This window comes from Phyllobates terribilis, unplaced genomic scaffold, assembly GCF_046119375.1.
Source record: "Phyllobates terribilis strain yellow unplaced genomic scaffold, ASM4611937v1 Scaffold_10__3_contigs__length_209671492, whole genome shotgun sequence".
NCBI classification, from domain to species: Eukaryota; Metazoa; Chordata; class Amphibia; order Anura; family Dendrobatidae; genus Phyllobates; species Phyllobates terribilis.
Window position 1 is genome coordinate 182,525,697 of NW_027362770.1, and position 19,218 is coordinate 182,544,914.

At 51.2% G+C, this 19,218-nt stretch overlaps 1 protein-coding gene across 3 annotated transcripts in view; it reads left to right on the forward strand.

Annotated features, from left to right (window-relative positions):
- LOC141164754 (potassium voltage-gated channel subfamily KQT member 1-like) overlaps positions 1–11,093 on the forward strand; it is a 44,603-nt gene extending 33,510 nt beyond the window's left edge. Inside the window, exons 10-17 of one of the 3 annotated variants that reach the window (XM_073650273.1) lie at positions 3,489–3,690; positions 3,943–4,002; positions 4,100–4,214; positions 7,327–7,402; positions 7,523–7,617; positions 7,882–7,922; positions 8,421–8,482; positions 9,189–11,093. In XM_073650273.1, coding sequence (XP_073506374.1) covers positions 3,489–3,690; positions 3,943–4,002; positions 4,100–4,214; positions 7,327–7,402; positions 7,523–7,617; positions 7,882–7,922; positions 8,421–8,482; positions 9,189–9,347 — 810 coding nt within the window. In that variant the 3' untranslated portion in view covers positions 9,348–11,093. Of the gene's footprint in view, positions 1–3,488; positions 3,691–3,942; positions 4,003–4,099; positions 4,215–7,326; positions 7,403–7,522; positions 7,618–7,881; positions 7,923–8,420; positions 8,483–9,188 lie in introns of those variants that run through there. The other 2 variants (XR_012250943.1, XM_073650274.1) reach the window with 2 other exon arrangements.
- The last annotated feature ends 8,125 nt before the right edge of the window (positions 11,094–19,218 follow it).

Genomic DNA, 19,218 nt, shown 5'->3' on the forward strand with positions numbered 1-19,218 from the left:
CCCGCTGTTGTCCAATATGGCCGCTCTCCAGGCTTCCATGCCCTTGATGCATATCCCCAGGCTGGATATCCTGGCTGTTAGGGCAGACTTGTCCATGCGGGAGGCTCAGTCTGCGGCCTGCCTCGCCTCCTTCATCTCCTCCCGGAGCCTCCTCAGGATCTTCCCAGCCTCTTCATACTCAGAGGTACACATGGATGCGGGAGCCATAGCTGGTAACCGACTCCCGTGTGGCCCTAGTGCCCCAATCCTTCTGCACCGCTGCTGCTGCACCTCTGCGAGTACTCCGCTCACCTCCGGGAGGAGACACCGCAGTGGCCCTCGCCTCAGCCTTGGGGGCTTTGCAGCCTTCCTGGGGTCCTCCATGCTCTGGGCCTTGTTGGATCTGGTGACCCTCTGAGCCAATAGCAATGAGCTCCCACCCCTTGCCGGCTTAGACCGAGGTGTGGGAGACGGGGACTCAGCCCCACAGTTCATCCACTAAACCCCGCTCTTTCCTGGGTCAGAGAAGGGGGGGGATTCCTGGGTGCAGAAAAAATCAACTGGTGGCTCCTGTGGAGCAGACGAAATGCCACACTTTCTTTCACAGACTACAGGCTCCTAGCGTTGGCTGTGTAAATCTGTATGTAGTGAGCTCCCCCTAGTGGTGGCTGTATAAATCTGTATGCAGTGAGCTCCCTCTAGTGGTGGCTGTATAAATCTGTATGCAGTGAGCTCCCTCTAGTGATGGCTGTATAAATCTGTATGTAGTGAGCTCCCTCTAGTGGTGGCTGTATGAATCTGTATGTAGTGAGGTCCCTCTAGTGGTGGCTGTATAAATTTGCATGTAGTGAGCTCCCTCTAGTGGTGGCTGTATAAATCTGTATGTAGTGAGGTCCCTCTAGTGATGGCTGTATGAATCTGTATGCAGTGAGCTCCCTCTAGTGATGGCTGTATAAATCTGTATGTAGTGAGCTCCCTCTAGTGGTGGCTGTATGAATCTGTATGTAGTGAGCTCCCTCTAGTGGTGGCTGTATGAATCTGTATGTAGTGAGCTCCCTCTAGTGGTGGCTGTATAAATCTGTATGCAGTGAGCTCCCTCTAGTGATGGCTGTATAAATCTGTATGTAGTGAGCTCCCTCTAGTGGTGGCTGTATAAATCTGTATGTAGTGAGCTCCCTCTACTGGTGGCTGTATAAATCTGTATGTACTGAGCTCCCTCTAGTGGTGGCTGTATAAATGTGTATGTAGTGAGCTCCCTCTAGTGGGGGCTGTATAAATCTGTATGTAGTGAGCTCCCTCTAGTGGTGGCTGTATAAATCTGTATGCAGTGAGCTCCCTCTAGTGATGGCTGTATAAATCTGTATATAGTGAGCTTCCTCTAGTGGTGGTTGTATAAATCTGTATGTAGTGAGCTCCCTCTAGTGGTGGTTGTATAAATCTGTATGTAGTGAGCTTCCTCTAGTGGTGGTTGTATAAATCTGTATGTAGTGAGCTTCCTCTAGTGGTGGCTGTATAAATCTGTATGCAGTGAGCTCCCTCTAGTGGTGGCTGTATAAACCTGTATGTAGTGAGCTCCCTCTAGTGGTGGCTGTATAAACCTGTATGTAGTGAGCTCCCTCTAGTGGTGGCTGTATAAATCTGTATGCAGTGAGCTCCCTCTAGTGATGGCTGTATAAATCTGTATGTAGTGAGCTCTCCCTAGTGGTGGCTGTATAAATCTGTATGTAGTGAGCTCTCCCTAGTGGTGGCTGTATAAATCTGTATGTAGTGAGCTCTCCCTAGTGGTGGCTGTATAAATCTGTATGTAGTGAGCTCCCTCTAGTGGTGGCTGTATAAATCTGTATGCAGTGAGCTCCCTCTAGTGGTGGCTGTATAAACCTGTATGTAATGAGCTCCCTCTAGTGGTGGCTGTATAAACCTGTATGTAGTGAGCTCCCTCTAGTGGTGGCTGTATAAATCTGTATGTAGTGAGCTCCCTCTAGTGGTGACTGTATAAATCTGTATGTAGTGAGCTCCCTCTAGTGGGGGCTGTATAAATCTGTATGTAGTGAGCTCCCTCTAGTGGGGCTGTATAAATCTGTATGTAGTGAGCTCCCTCTAGTGGTGGCTGTATAAATCTGTATGTAGTGAGCTCCCTCTAGTGGTGGCTGTATAAATCTGTATGTAGTGAGCTCCCTCTAGTGCTGGCTGTATAAATCTGTATGTAGTGAGCTCCCTCTAGTGCTGGCTGTATAAATCTGTATGTAGTGAGCTCCCTCTAGTGGTGGCTGTATAAATCTGTATGTAGTGAGCTCCCTCTAGTGGTGGCTGTATAAATCTGTATGTAGTGAGCTCCCTCTAGTGGTGGCTGTATAAATCTGTATGCAGTGAGCTCCCTCTAGTGATGGCTGTATAAATCTGTATATAGTGAGCTTCCTCTAGTGGTGGTTGTATAAATCTGTATGTAGTGAGCTCCCTCTAGTGGTGGCTGTATAAATCTGTATGCAGTGAGCTCCCTCTAGTGGTGGCTGTATAAACCTGTATGTAGTGAGCTCCCTCTAGTGGTGGCTGTATAAATCTGTATGCAGTGAGCTCCCTCTAGTGGTGACTGTATAAATCTGTATGTAGTGAGCTCCCTCTAGTGGGGGCTGTATAAATCTGTATGTAGTGAGCTCCCTCTAGTGGTGGCTGTATAAATCTGTATGTAGTGAGCTCCCTCTAGTGGTGGCTGTATAAATCTGTATGTAGTGAGCTCCCTCTAGTGGTGGCTGTATAAACCTGTATGTAGTGAGCTCCCTCTAGTGGTGGCTGTATAAATCTGTATGCAGTGAGCTCCCTCTAGTGATGGCTGTATAAATCTGTATGTAGTGAACTCCCCCTAGTGGTGGCTGTATAAATCTGTATGTAGTGAGCTCCCTCTAGTGGTGGCTGTATAAATCTGTATGCAGTGAGCTCCCTCTAGTGGTGGCTGTATAAACCTGTATGTAATGAGCTCCCTCTAGTGGTGGCTGTATAAACCTGTATGTAGTGAGCTCCCTCTAGTGGTGGCTGTATAAATCTGTATGCAGTGAGCTCCCTCTAGTGGTGACTGTATAAATCTGTATGTAGTGAGCTCCCTCTAGTGGGGGCTGTATAAATCTGTATGTAGTGAGCTCCCTCTAGTGGGGGCTGTATAAATCTGTATGTAGTGAGCTCCCTCTAGTGGTGGCTGTATAAATCTGTATGTAGTGAGCTCCCTCTAGTGGTGGCTGTATAAATCTGTATGTAGTGAGCTCCCTCTAGTGGTGGCTGTATAAATCTGTATGCAGTGAGCTCCCTCTAGTGGTGGCTGTATAAATCTGTATGCAGTGAGCTCCCTCTAGTGCTGGCTGTATAAATCTGTATGTAGTGAGCTCCCTCTAGTGCTGGCTGTATAAATCTGTATGTAGTGAGCTCCCCCTAGTGGTGACTGTATAAATCTGTATGTAGTGATCTCCCCCTAGTGGTGGCTGTATAAATTTGGTGACTGAAATTCATTTCTCTTCCCCCAGAACAGAAGAAGTAAGAAGAAGACCAAGTCTGTACATGAGGCCCTTGTCACCCCCACAAGTCCAACACTGGCCCCGCTATGCCTTTCCCCTTTAGCACGGGGGCCCCGAGTCGGCTCCCCAGAGAATGCGCTGTCTGTGCCTCACATCACCTATCATCATACAGAGGGCGAGAAGAGAGACATGAGCTTTCAGGGGCCGGCAGGTAGGGGGCAGACATCTGCTGCATGTACAGTTATCAAATAGATGTGTTGTGCTGTCCCTTTAAATTCCCCCTTTAGCTTCCCTCTATCATCTATGATCATGTGGATGGTGACATCTAGTGGCCATTGTTGTTAATGCAGCCTCATTATCATGCACTGCTCCATCCATAGCCCTCTCAGCTGTGGAGGTCTCTGATGTCTCTGCGCTCTCGCCTTCTCTCCGTCTCTTCCTCTTCTCTTCCTCTCTGTGACAGGTCGCTGTAGGTCTTGGTCTACCCTCTCTGTCTGCACGTCTGGTAGCTCCTCGGTACAAGGTATAGTGCATGAAATCCTAAATATTCCAACAGGAAGCAGAAGAATTGTGTTTTGCAGCTTTGGCTGTGATTGGAGCAATCTTTCATTTCTCTACAGGGAGAGGTCGAGCGGATGGATCCCTGCCGGATATTTCCAGGACTAACAGCTACACTGACGACATGGACGCCATGAGCGAGGAGAGTTCCCTGCCGGCGGTGACAGAGATATCCCAGTAAGGCTGGGGCGGAGGGAGGGGGATAATCTGCCGGGGGCACCAAGCAGAAGCCGCATGATACCGGGCACGTCATGCTCCCATCTGTGCTCCGAATCCTCCTCTGACGCTTAAAAACCACCCATCTTGTAAAAAAAAAGGCAGAGGAGGGGGATGCAGCTGCAGCTTCTGTCACTGTTTGCTGCGAGAGGGAGGGAAGAGATGTCATTTATGCCTTGGAAATAAGGGTCAGCTTCTTTTTTTTCTGATGTCCATGTGGCTGCACCAGGTACTGCAGCTGAAGTGATTGCAGCTAAGCTGCAGTTCCACATACAGCCACAAGGACATGAGAGGCGCTGTTCCTGATCACCCGGTGCCTTCTTCTTAGTGCCCCCTGTACACTGCTCCTGAGTACATATGTGTGCCCGTCTGATGCCCGCCCCGTGTAATCGCTGTTTTTTATCCCCCCTGGCAGCTCTATGAGCAGGTGAGGGTGCGCGCAGGAAGACGATGTATAAAAGTGGAACTCCATGTCTTCTCGACGCTTGCTGTCAGTGAATGAGATTTTTTTTTTTTATTTTAACATCCAGAGGCTGAAATCTTATCGTAACCTTGTTCTGCTCACACAGCTGAGGGTTTGTTACAACTACAGACGGGGTTGCTACTAACACATTGCGACGAAGCTTAGCTGTGTGAGCAGGACCAGTTTGTTAGTTTTTTTTCCATTTACTGACAGCTAACTGATATAGTGAAAATGGCGGAGGGGTAAAGCACAGATTATTTTGGGAATTTCAAGGATTTTTAAAATGACTTGGGAACAGATGTGAATAATCCACTTTTATACCCGAGCCCCTGTGGTTTGCAGTGTGAGGGTGCTCCGGGTGCTCTGGGTGTTCCGGGTGCTCCGGCTGTGCATGCAGCCTGTGTGTGGCATTAATTTGCAGTTTCAATCTTCTGGTGTTCCCTTTCCCCCATTACTCTGCTGAACTGAATATAGTGGCCTAAAATCTATTCAGGACTGACACAAGGGGGCGCTCATTCCAATGATTCCAATTAAGTCTTCCCTAGTGGTGTCTATGCTGCACTACTCAGCTGTGTATGCGTCTGTGCTGCTGCACTGCTCAGCTGTGTGTGCGTCTGTGCTGCTGCACTGCTCAGCTGTGTGTGCGTCTGTACTGCTGCACTGCTCAGCTGTGTGTGCGTCTGTGCTGCTGCACTGCTCAGCTGTGTGTGCGTCTGTGCTGCTGCACTGCTCAGCTGTGTGTGCGTCTGTGCTGCTGCACTACTCAGCTGTGTGTGCGTCTGTGCTGCTGCACTACTCAGCTGTGTGTGCGTCTGTGCTGCTGCACTGCTCAGCTGTGTGTGTGTCTGTGCTGCTGCACTGCTCAGCTGTGTGTGTGTCTGTGCTGCTGCACTGCTCAGCTGTGTGTGTGTCTGTGCTGCTGCACTGCTCAGCTGTGTGTGTGTCTGTGCTGCTGCACTGCTCAGCTGTGTGTGTGTCTGTGCTGCTGCACTGCTCAGCTGTGTGCGTGTCTGTGCTGCTGCACTGCTCAGCTGTGTGCGTGTCTGTGCTGCTGCACTGCTCAGCTGTGTGCGTGTCTGTGCTGCTGCACTGCTCAGCTGTGTGTGCGTCTGTGCTGCTGCACTGCTCAGCTGTGTGTGCGTCTGTGCTGCTGCACTGCTCAGCTGTGTGTGCGTCTGTGCTGCTGCACTGCTCAGCTGTGTGTGCGTCTGTGCTGCTGCACTGCTCAGCTGTGTGTGCGTCTGTGCTGCTGCACTGCTCAGCTGTGTGTGCGTCTGTGCTGCTGCACTGCTCAGCTGTGTGTGCGTCTGTGCTGCTGCACTGCTCAGCTGTGTGTGCGTCTGTGCTGCTGCACTGCTCAGCTGTGTGTGCGTCTGTGCTGCTGCACTGCTCAGCTGTGTGTGCGTCTGTGCTGCTGCACTGCTCAGCTGTGTGTGCGTCTGTGCTGCTGCACTGCTCAGCTGTGTGTGCGTCTGTGCTGCTGCACTGCTCAGCTGTGTGTGTGTCTGTGCTGCTGCACTGCTCAGCTGTGTGTGTGTCTGTGCTGCTGCACTGCTCAGCTGTGTGTGTGTCTGTGCTGCTGCACTGCTCGGCTGTGTGTGTGTCTGTGCTGCTGCACTGCTCGGCTGTGTGTGTGTCTGTGCTGCTGTATTCAGCTGTGTGCGTCTGTGCTGCTGCACTGCTCAGCTGTGTGTGCGTCTGTGCTGCTGCACTGCTCAGCTGTGTGTGCGTCTGTGCTGCTGCACTGCTCAGCTGTGTGTGCGTCTGTGCTGCTGCACTGCTCAGCTGTGTGTGCGTCTGTGCTGCTGCACTGCTCAGCTGTGTGTGCGTCTGTGCTGCTGCACTGCTCAGCTGTGTGTGCGTCTGTGCTGCTGCACTGCTCAGCTGTGTGTGCGTCTGTGCTGCTGCACTGCTCAGCTGTGTGTGCGTCTGTGCTGCTGCACTGCTCAGCTGTGTGTGTGTCTGTGCTGCTGCACTGCTCAGCTGTGTGTGTGTCTGTGCTGCTGCACTGCTCAGCTGTGTGTGTGTCTGTGCTGCTGCACTGCTCAGCTGTGTGTGTGTCTGTGCTGCTGCACTGCTCAGCTGTGTGTGTGTCTGTGCTGCTGCACTGCTCAGCTGTGTGTGTGTCTGTGCTGCTGCACTGCTCAGCTGTGTGTGTGTCTGTGCTGCTGCACTGCTCAGCTGTGTGTGTGTCTGTGCTGCTGCACTGCTCAGCTGTGTGTGTGTCTGTGCTGCTGCACTGCTCAGCTGCGTGCGTGTCTGTGCTGCTGCACTGCTCAGCTGCGTGCGTCTGTGCTGCTGCACTGCTCAGCTGCGTGCGTCTGTGCTGCTGCACTGCTCAGCTGCGTGCGTCTGTGCTGCTGCACTGCTCAGCTGCGTGCGTCTGTGCTGCTGCACTGCTCAGCTGCGTGCGTCTGTGCTGCTGCACTGCTCAGCTGCGTGCGTCTGTGCTGCTGCACTGCTCAGCTGCGTGCGTCTGTGCTGCTGCACTGCTCAGCTGCGTGCGTCTGTGCTGCTGCACTGCTCAGCTGCGTGCGTCTGTGCTGCTGCACTGCTCAGCTGCGTGCGTCTGTGCTGCAGCATTCACCAGCGTCTTTTATCCTGTTGCAGACTGACGGACGCTCACCGGACGGCAGTGAAGGTCACCCGCCGCATGCAGTACTTTGTTGCCCGCAGGAAATTCCAGGTACCATACGGAGCTCGGTACAAGTGCTGCACCTCCAGTATTATATACCGCCTGATAGTGCACTACCCGCCATACCCTGACATTTTCCCCTATGGTCCCTTTTCTTCCCCACGATCCCAGCAAGCTCGGAAACCGTACGACGTCCGGGACGTGATTGAGCAGTACTCCCAGGGACATCTGAACATGATGGTGCGGATCAAGGAGCTGCAGAGGAGGTGAAGGCCTTTGTCTGTACGGATATAGGTTGTGGCGGGATGGAGGCTGACCTGCCGTGTCCGGCGGGATGGAGGCTGACCTGCCGTGTCCGGCGGGATGGAGGCTGACCTGCCGTGTCCGGCGGGATGGAGGCTGACCTCCCGTGTCCGGCGGGATGGAGGCTGACCTCCCGTGTCCGGCGGGATGGAGGCTGACCTCCCGTGTCCGGCGGCCTCGTGCGGGGCCACATCGGTCGCACTGATCCCTGATCCTTCTCTTTACAGACTGGACCATTCCCTGGGGAAGCCGGGCCTCTTTCTGCCAGGTACCGTCCTGTGGGTCATGTAGCGGTGGGAGTACTGGTGTCACAGGGGGCACAGCTGGGAGATGACTCGAATGCTACAGGGGCCCCGGGACCCCACTGCTGAGTAATGGAGCAAGTACTACCGTATGATGCACACAGGCCCCATGCAGAATGAAGGATTTGCATCTGGACCAAGAATATCTTACAAAGACAAAAAGAAAAGACTTTGTTGCGAAAGGAAGAGAATACACATAAAGCTGCCATACAGTGTGCCCGTAGTACCGCCATACTGTGTGTATATAATACCGCCATACAGTGTACACATAATACTGCCATACTGTGTATAAAGAGTACCGCCATACCGTGCCCATTGCCGTATAATGCTGTAACAATTCCACCATCTGGACCTGTATGATGCCACATTGTTGTCAGTCTGACGGGCACAGGTTTGCGGTTGCCCGATGGCTGTTGCCCCTCTTACCCCCTGTAATCCGCCCCCTGTGATCTTTTTCTCCGCAGAGAAGGGCCTGGACAAGGGCTTCTACACGGTGGGATCGAGGCTCATGCGTCTAGAGGACAAGGTATGAAATAGGGACCTCCACCTTTATCCCCTGACACGTCTCCTTTAATTAGTGGGCACCCCGCACTGTCTCCATTGTCTTCATAAACCCTGATATAACATGTACTTAAGTCTTTTGTAGCCTGCGGCCCCCTCGAAACCTTCACCCTTCACCGTCCTCGTTCCTCTGGCAAAGGAACATTTTCCCAGGGAAGAATAATACAGCTGAGGATCCAGCCTGGCACACGGAGGGTAGACCTGGGGTCAGCGCCTCGGCCCCCCTCCTGGGAGCACAGAGACCCACTTGGGTGTGTAATTGTGGGGTCTCGCTAGCTGCTGAGCTGGAACGAGGTCTGTTCACTTGGCAGTGCCACGCAGGTCTGGCATTGCCGGGCAGCTGGATGGGCTGAGTGCGAGTATTGTCTGAGTGTCTAGGAATCAGCCAGACGCCCAGCAGAACGGAGTTCCCTGTATACAATGAGCTCAGCAGATTGTTCCCACGTCACCCCACAGCCCTTGTCCCCATATCACCCCCCACGGTAACCACCTGGGTAGCTCAGTGTTAGTGAGCAAACTATGGACTTCATAGCAATCACTTGATCTGAGGGTCCTCTTTCCCCCTTTGCATGCTGGTCTCCCCTTTACTTCTCATGTGTTACGTGGTGACCCTGGCAGTCTCCTTTCTTTGCATTCATTGGTCTTCTGTTGTGTTCCCCTCCACCATCTAGGTTTCGCACATGGACCGGAAGTTGGATGAAATCCTCCGCGTCTTCCGGGCTCAGTTGGTGCCAGAAGAGGACCAGGTGTTGCCTTCAGAGCCCACATCGCCCTCTTCCCACCGGCTGCACCCCTCTCACAGCTCCCCGACTCCCAGCCGCCGGTTCTGAACACCATGGTCTATCTCTTCCAAGGGTCTAGAAACCGAAGCAGCCAACACCACCTGTTACCTCGGCAGCTGTGAAGGTGCTAAGTGTCACCGAGATCCATAGGTGGCTTCCCAGGACTAGCTTAGTGCTCTACATGTCAACCAGAGCTCAAGACGCACCAAGTTGGAGATGCCACACAGCCCCATAAGTGGTGCCACATGTCCACCTGACCAATAGACTTCCATAAGAGATGCCACATGAAAGATGCCAGGACCAGTGGTTGGGAAGGACCAAAGCTATGAACTAGATGTGAACTAGAGCGCTGAGAGCTACTATGAGGGAAGCCTTCATAACTGGTAAGAAAATTTACAAGCTTCAGGGACTCCATTACCAGTGGAAGAACCCCAATCACTAGGAAGAGAACCTTCATCTCTAGGAGAACCTCCATTACCATAGTTAGATCCACCCATCACTAGGAAGAGAATCCACAAGCTACAGGAACCTTCATTACCAGGGGGAGAACCCCCATCACTAAGAAGAAAAACCTTCATCACCAGGAAGACAACCACCATCACACTGAAGAGAATCTACAAGCTTCAGGAACCTCCATTAACAGGGGCAGAGTATCCATCACCAAGAAGAAAACCACCATACCCGGGAGGACCTCCATTCGCTAGGGGGAGAACCTCCATCACCAGAAGGAAAACCTCCATCACCAGGGGGAGAACCCGTATCACCAGAGGGAGAACAACCTCTCTCACCAGGGGGAGAACCCGTATCATCAGAGGGAGAACAACCTCTCTCACCAGGGGGAGAACCCGTATCACCAGAGGGAGAACAACCTCTCTCACCAGGGGGAGAACCCGTATCACCAGAGGGAGAACAACCTCTCACCAGGGGGAGAACCCGTATCACCAGAGGGAGAACAACCTCTCTCACCAGGGGGAGAACCTCTGAATTTCAAAAGCTTCAATAACCAGGAAAGGATCTGCCACAATCTCTAGCAAGAAAAACTCAAAGCTTGAGGAACCTGCATAAACTGGAATAGAACTTCTAGCTGAAAGAAGAGAACCTCAATCATTGGGGAGAGAACCTCTGTTACCAGGGAGACAATCTCCAAGCTTCAGGAACCTCCATAACCAGGAAGAGATTATCCATCATCAAGAGGTGAACCTCTATATTGGTGAGAGAGAACCTCCATCTTCAGGAGGAACATCTCCATCACAAGGAACATCTCCATCACCAAGAACAGAAGCACAATTACCAAGAAAACCATTCCCACCAGGAAACCTCCCTCATCGCCTCCAGCCATGGCCGCCTCCTCCTGGACACTTCTTCTGGGCAGAGTCACCTATTTATTATGTCATGAATGTCTTTCTTGCGCCTGAACCTGCAGAACATTGGACAACCTATGATAAATGGTCTATGGCCTCCCTCTCCAGGTGGACGCAGCCCCTTCCCCACGTTCTGCCTGTGCGCAGATCACAGTGACCTCCGCCCTCATTGAGATTCTGATATTTAATAGACTTTATGTAAATAGAACTCGGGGTGAGACATTGACCCCTCTTCACCCAATTTTTTGGGGGGAAAGAGGTTATGAACCCATTGCCTTATATCGCCCATAGGTGATCCTTTCCCACTGTGTATCTATAGGAGACTCATCATCATCCATGTGAGTGACAAGGCAGGCAAGAATAGTTTCCCAATGTAATGATGAAAATATGCAAATGTATGCAAATGAGCCTGAATGGAAATAATTAAAGACGACATAGAGGACACAGCTATGATTGTCTTATTGTGTGCGGGTAGGGGACAGTCCACGGGGTGGTGCTGGCTGCAGTCCCATGTCACAATGCCTCCTGTCGGTACAGATGACATGTATGGCAGAGCTCCTGAGGACTTCTTGGGTCGTGTATTGGCCTCATAGGGGATGTGGGGTCCTGCATTATAAAGGGTGAGCCCCCGACCGGCTGGTTATTAGCAGCGAGCTGTTCTGTATTACTTGTAGCTGCATGTTGCCCGTGTGGTGCCCTGGGCATTTCCATGGTACAGACTGGAGTTGGCACACTCCGGGTGACCATAAAAGGGCACAGATCGAAAACCTCAGAGTTTATCCCCGGGGGCACAACCTTGGATGTCTAACCTGACAAGCCCTGACATTATCACTATGCCCAGCTCTAATGCCAGTGCACAGGACCGAAGTGGTGTGCAGGGATTTGGGGCTGTAGTTTACCCTTTTTCCAATGCCCCCCAGGGTTTCCCTTTGTTCCCAGTTCTCCCTAGAGTCTTCATTGTTCCCAGTTCCCCCCAGGATTTTCATTGTTCCCAGTTCTCCACAGGGTTTCCACTGTTACCAGTTCCCCCCAGAGTCTCCATTGTTCCCAGCTCCTCCCAGAGTTTCCATTGTCGTTCCCCAGGATTTCCATTATTCCCAGTCCCCCCCCCCCCCCCCCAGGGTTTCTATTGTTCCCAGTTCTCCCCAGAGTCTCCATTATTCCCAGCTCCTCCCAGAGTTTCCATTGTCGTTCCCCAGGATTTCCATTATTCCCAGTCCCCCCCCCCCCCCCAGGGTTTCTATTGTTCCCAGTTCTCCCCAGAGTCTCCATTATTCCCAGTCCCCCCCCCCCCAGGGTTTCTATTGTTTCCAGTTCTCCCCAGAGTCTCCATTGTTCCCAATTCCCCCCCAGGGTTTCAATTGTTCCCAGTTCTCCCCAGAGTCTCCATTGTTCCCAGTTCTCCCCCAGAGTTTCAATTGTTCCCAGTTCTCCCCAGAGTCTCCATTGTTCCCAGTTCTCCCCAGAGTCTCCATTATTCCCAGTCCCCCCCCCCCCCCCAGGATTTCCATTGTTCCCAGTTCTCCCCAGAGTCACCATTGTTCCCAGTTCTCCCCAGAGTCTCCATTATTCCCAGTCCCCCCCAGGGTTTCTATTGTTCCCAGTTCTCCCCCAGGGTTTCCATTGTTCCCAGTTCTCCCCCAAGGTTTCCATTGTTCCCAGTTCTCCCCAGAGTCTCCATTGTTCCCAGTTCTCCCCCAGGGTTTCTATTGTTCCCAGTTCTCCCCAGAGTCTCCATTATTCCCAGTTCTCCCCCAGGGTTTCTATTGTTCCCAGTTCTCCCCCAGGGTTTCCATTGTTCCCAGTTCTCCCCCAGGGTTTCCATTGTTCCCAGTTCTCCCCCAGGGTTTCCATTGTTCCCAGTTCTCCCCAGAGTCTCCATTGTTCCCAGTTCTCCCCCAGGGTTTCTATTGTTCCCAGTTCTCCCCAGAGTCTCCATTATTCCCAGTCCCCCCCCCCCCCAGGGTTTCTATTGTTTCCAGTTCTCCCCAGAGTCTCCATTGTTCCCAATTCCCCCCCAGGGTTTCAATTGTTCCCAGTTCTCCCCAGAGTCTCCATTGTTCCCAGTTCTCCCCCAGGGTTTCAATTGTTCCCAGTTCTCCCCAGAGTCTCCATTGTTCCCAGTCCCCCCCCCCCCCAGGATTTCCATTGTTCCCAGTTCCCCCCCAGGATTTCCATTGTTCCCAATTCCCCCCAGGATTATCCATTGTTCCCAGCCACCCCCAGGATTATCCATTGTTCCCAGTTCCCACCAGGGTTTCCATTGTTCCCAGTTCCCACCAGGGTTATCCATTGTTCCCAGCCACCCCCAGGATTATCCATTGTTCCCAGCCACCCCCAGGATTATCCATTGTTCCCAGTTCCCACCAGAGTTTCCATTGTTCCCAGCCCCACACCCCAGGGTTTCTATTGTTTCCAGTTCTCCCCAGGATTTCCATTGTTCCCAGTTCCCACCAGGGTTTCCATTGTTCCCAGTTCTCTCCAGAGTCTCCATTGTTCCCAGCCACCCCCAGGATTATCCATTGTTCCCAGCCACCCCCAGGATTTCCATTGTTCCCAGTTCCCCCCCAGGATTTCCATTGTTCCCAATTCCCCCCAGGATTATCCATTGTTCCCAGCCACCCCCAGGATTATCCATTGTTCCCAGTTCCCACCAGAGTTTCCATTGTTCCCAGCCCCACACCCCAGGGTTTCTATTGTTTCCAGTTCTCCCCAGGATTTCCATTGTTCCCAGTTCCCACCAGGGTTTCCATTGTTCCCAGTTCTCTCCAGAGTCTCCATTGTTCCCAGCCCCACACCCCAGGGTTTCTATTGTTTCCAGTTCTCCCCAGGGTTTCCATTGTTTCCAGTTCCCACCAGGATTATCCATTGTTCCCAGTTCCCACCAGGATTATCCATTGTTCCCAGTTCCCACCAGGATTATCCATTGTTCCCAGTTCCCACCAGGATTATCCATTGTTCCCAGTTCCCACCAGGATTATCCATTGTTCCCAGTTCCCACCAGGATTATCCATTGTTCCCAGTTCCCACCAGGGTTTCCATTGTTCCCAGTTCTCTCCAGAGTCTCCATTGTTCCCAGCCCCACACCCCAGGGTTTCTATTGTTTCCAGTTCTCCCCAGGGTTTCCATTGTTTCCAGTTCCCACCAGGATTATCCATTGTTCCCAGTTCCCACCAGGATTATCCATTGTTCCCAGTTCCCACCAGGATTATCCATTGTTCCCAGTTCCCACCAGGATTATCCATTGTTCCCAGTTCCCACCAGGATTATCCATTGTTCCCAGTTCCCACCAGGGTTTCCATTGTTCCCAGTTCTCTCCAGAGTCTCCATTGTTCCCAGCCCCACACCCCAGGGTTTCTATTGTTCCCAGTCCCCCAGGGTTTCCATTGTTCCCAGTTCCCCCCCAGGATTATCCATTGTTCCCAGTTCCCCCCCAGGGTTTCCATTGTTCCCAGTTCCCCCCCAGGATTTCCATTGTTCCCAGTTCCCCCCCAGGATTATCCATTGTTCCCAGTTCCCCCCCAGGATTTCCATTGTTCCCAGTTCCCCCCCAGGATTATCCATTGTTCCCAGTTCCCACCAGGGTTTCCATTGTTCCCAGTTCCCCCCCAGGATTATCCATTGTTCCCAGTTCCCCCCCAGGATTATCCATTGTTCCCAGTTCCCACCAGGGTTTCCATTGTTCCCAGTTCCCCCCCAGGATTATCCATTGTTCCCAGTTCCCCCCCAGGATTATCCATTGTTCCCAGTTCACCCCCAGGATTATCCATTGTTCCCAGTTCACCCCCAGGATTATCCATTGTTCCCAGTTCACCCCCAGGATTATCCATTGTTCCCAGTTCCCCCCCAGGATTATCCATTGTTCCCAGTTCTCCCCAGAGTCTCCTTTGCTCCCAGCCCCACACCCCAGGGTTTCTATTGTTCCCAGTCCCCCAGGGTTTCCATTGTTCCCAGTTCCCCCCCAGGATTATCCATTGTTCCCAGTTCCCCCCCAGGGTTTCCATTGTTCCCAGTTCCCCCCCAGGATTTCCATTGTTCCCAGTTCCCCCCCAGGATTATCCATTGTTCCCAGTTCCCCCCCAGGATTTCCATTGTTCCCAGTTCCCCCCCAGGATTATCCATTGTTCCCAGTTCCCACCAGGGTTTCCATTGTTCCCAGTTCCCCCCCAGGATTATCCATTGTTCCCAGTTCCCCCCCAGGATTATCCATTGTTCCCAGTTCCCACCAGGGTTTCCATTGTTCCCAGTTCCCCCCCAGGATTATCCATTGTTCCCAGTTCCCCCCCAGGATTATCCATTGTTCCCAGTTCACCCCCAGGATTATCCATTGTTCCCAGTTCACCCCCAGGATTATCCATTGTTCCCAGTTCACCCCCAGGATTATCCATTGTTCCCAGTTCCCCCCCAGGATTATCCATTGTTCCCAGTTCTCCCCAGAGTCTCCTTTGCTCCCAGCCCCTCTCAGGGTTTCCATTGTCCCCAGAACTTCTTCCATGCCTGGAGCCCTTCAGACCTATAACTTCATGTATTACCCCAGTGATGTGGGCTGGTAAACTACAGCTGCCATCATTTTACTGACAATAGGACCAGCCCCCAATCTCTGGGACCCCCTCTAGTCCTGATAATGAAGTAAATCAGGCCAACAGCAACGCCCTGTACAGAGGGTGCAGGGAACATAGAGGGACGGAGGGCTGAATCTGAGCTGTGGTCCCTTCATGGAAGTGCTTGAGCTCAGGAGGCAGGTGCTACTCTCAGCACCACTCCTCCTGTCCTGTATATATACACTGCACAGTACCACTCCTCCTGTCCTGTATATATACACTGCACAGTACCACTCCTCCTGTCCTGTATATATACACTGCACAGTACCACTCCTCCTGTCCTGTATATATACACTGCACAGTACCACTCCTCCTGTCCTGTATATATACACTGCACAGCACCACTCCTCCTGTCCTGTATATATACACTGCACAGTACCACTCCTCCTGTCCTGTATATATACACTGCACAGTACCACTCCTCCTGTCCTGTATATATATATATATATACGCTGCACAGTACCACTCCTCCTGTCCTGTATATATACACTGCACAGTACCACTCCTCCTGTTTGGACTGAGCTCGGACCCCAGGTCAGTAAATTGGGGCATAAAAATAAACGATACCCCCTTTATACAATACTCCCAGCAGGCACGTATGGGAGCGTGACTACGACAGCCTCTAAATGTAAGTTTGTTACAATGTATCAGTGCAGGTAAAAGTGTATCCGCCTGGAATCCTGACTGCCATATTGTCTAGACTGGATACATTGTAACAAACTCCCAGCAGTGAAAAATGTCCAGTGTGGGCAAGTTTCAAAAGGGGTTTTCCAGCCGCAGAACCCCCCCCCCCCTCCACCGCTGCTCTCGGTGTCTGTTGACGGCGCTGCAGCCAATCGCCAACTTTTAAATTGGCAGACCATGACAGTGACTTTCTTCTAATACCACGTCCCTTTCTTACATGGGCATTCGGTTACATGACTGCTCCGCTGTTGGCTCGTCGCACACGTCTTGGCGCCATTTTCTGAGCCACCGCTCTGTCACATTGTAACGCAAAAATTGCAAACAAGTCAGCGGAAAGTAAAAGAAGTTTGTGCCACAAAAGAGATTTTCCAGCCGCAGCGAAGAACATTCTGTATCAGGACATAAAGGAGATTTAGCCGTGAGGGAGGAAAGGGACGGTTCTTGGCAGCGCGCGGGGGCTGGCACCGGGGCAGAGGGGCAAATACATTGTATCCTCTTTCTGTTTGACTAAAGTCATCTCATGTCTAATGGGGAGGGGGGAAAAACCCAAGAAAACAGCTGCTGAGGGCGCAAGATGGAAATAGATTATGTCTGACACCACAGAACACAGCGGCCTTGTTATAGGGAAGGTAAAGGGAGAGGGGCCAGTATCTGAGAACAGCCAACGGAAGGGTACTGTGCAGTGTATATACAGGACAGGAGGAGTGGTACTGTGCAGTGTATATATACAGGACAGGAGGAGTGGTACTGTGCAGTGTATATATACAGGAGGAGTGGTACTGTGCAGTGTATATATACAGGACAGGAGGAGTGGTACTGTGCAGTGTATATATACAGGACAGGAGGAGTGGTACTGTGCAGTGTATATATACAGGACAGGAGGAGTGGTACTGTGCAGTGTATATATACAGGACAGGAGGAGTGGTACTGTGCAGTGTATATATACAGGACAGGAGGAGTGGTACTGTGCAGTGTATATATACAGGACAGGAGGAGTGGTACTGTGCAATGTATATATACAGGACAGGATGAGTGGCACTGTACAGTGTATATATATACAGGACAGGAGGAGTGGCGCTGTGCAGTGTATATATACAGGACAGGAGGAGTGGTACTGTGCAGTGTATATATACAGGACAGGAGGAGTGGTACTGTGCAGTGTATATATACAGGACAGGAGGAGTGGTACTGTGCAGTGTATATATACAGGACAGGAGGAGTGGTACTGTGCAATGTATATATACAGGACAGGAGGAGTGGTACTGTGCAGTGTATATATACAGGACAGGAGGAGTGGTACTGTGCAGTGTATATATACAGGGGGTGGTACTGTGCAGTGTATATATACAGGACAGGAGGAGTGGTACCGTACCGTGCAGTGTATATATACAGGACAGGAGGAGTGGTACCGTGCAGTGTATATATACAGGACAGGAGGAGTGGTACTGTGCAGTGTATATATACAGGACAGGAGGAGTGGTACTGTGCAGTGTATATATACAGGACAGGAGGAGCGGTACTGTGCAGAGTATATATACAGGACAGGAGGAGCGGCACTGTGCAGTGTATATATACAGGACAGGAGGAGTGGTACTGTGCAGTATATATACACAGGACAGGAGCAGTGGTACTGTGCAGTGTATATATACAGGACAGCAGGAGTGGTACTGTGCAGTGTATATATACAGGACAGGAGGAGTGGTACTGTGCAGTGTATATACAGGACAGGAGGAGTGGTACTGTGCAGTGTATATATACAGGACAGGAGGAGTGGTACTGTGCAGTGTATATACAGGACAGGAGGAGTGGTACTGTGCAGTGTATATATACAGGACAGGAGGAGTGGTACTGTGCAGTATATATACACAGGACAGGAGCAGTGGTACTGTGCAGTGTATATATACAGGACAGGAGGAGTGGTACTGTGCAGTGTATATATACAGGACAGGAGGAGTGGTACTGTGCAGTGTATATACAGGACAGGAGGAGTGGTACTGTGCAGTGTATATATACAGGACAGCAGGAGTGGTACTGTGCAGTATATATACACAGGACAGGAGCAGTGGTACTGTGCAGTGTATATATACAGGACAGGAGGAGTGGTATTGTGCAGTGTATATATACAGGACAGGAGGAGTGGTACTGTGCAGTGTATATACAGGACAGGAGGAGTGGTACTGTGCAGTGTATATATACAGGACAGGAGGAGTGGTACTGTGCAGTGTATATATACAGGTGGAGTGGTACTGTGCAGTGTATATATACAGAAGAAGTGGTACTGTGCAGTGTATATATACAGGACAGGAGGAGTGGTACTGTGCAGTGTATATATACAGGACAGGAGATGTGGTACTGTACAGTGTATATATACATGACAGGAGGAGTGGTACTGTGCAGTGTATATATACAGGACAGGAGGAGTGGTACTGTGCAGTGTATATATACAGGACAGGAGGAGTGGTACTGTGCAGTGTATATATACAGGAGGAGTGGTACCGTGCAGTGTATATATACAGGACAGGAGGAGTGGTACCGTGCAGTGTATATATACAGGACAGGAGGAGTGGTACTGTGCAGTGTATATATACAGGACAGGAGGAGTGGTACTGTGCAGAGTATATATACAGGACAGGAGGAGCGGTACTGTGCAGTGTATATATACAGGACAGGAGGAGCGGCACTGTGCAGTGTATATATACAGGACAGGAGGAGTGGTACTGTGCAGTATATATACACAGGACAGGAGCAGTGGTACTGTGCAGTGTATATATACAGGACAGCAGGAGTGGTACTGTGCAGTGTATATATACAGGACAGGAGGAGTGGTACTGTGCAGTGTATATATACAGCACAGAAGAAGTGGTATTGCGCAGTGTATATATACAGGACAGGAGGAGTGGTACTGTGCAGTGTACATATACAGGACAGGAGGAGTGGTACTGTGCAGTGTATATATACAGGACAGGAGGAGTGGTACCGTGCAGTGTATATATACAGGACAGGAGGAGTGGTACCGTGCAGTGTATATATACAGGACAGGAGGAGTGGTACCGTGCAGTGTATATATACAGGACAGGAGGAGTGGTACTGTGCAGTGTATATATACAGGACAGGAGATGTGGTACTGTACAGTGTATATATACATGACAGGAGGAGTGGTACTGTGCAGTGTATATATACAGGACAGGAGGAGTGGTATTGTGCAGTGTATATATACAGGACAGGAGGAGTGGTACTGTGCAGTGTATATACAGGACAGGAGGAGTGGTACTG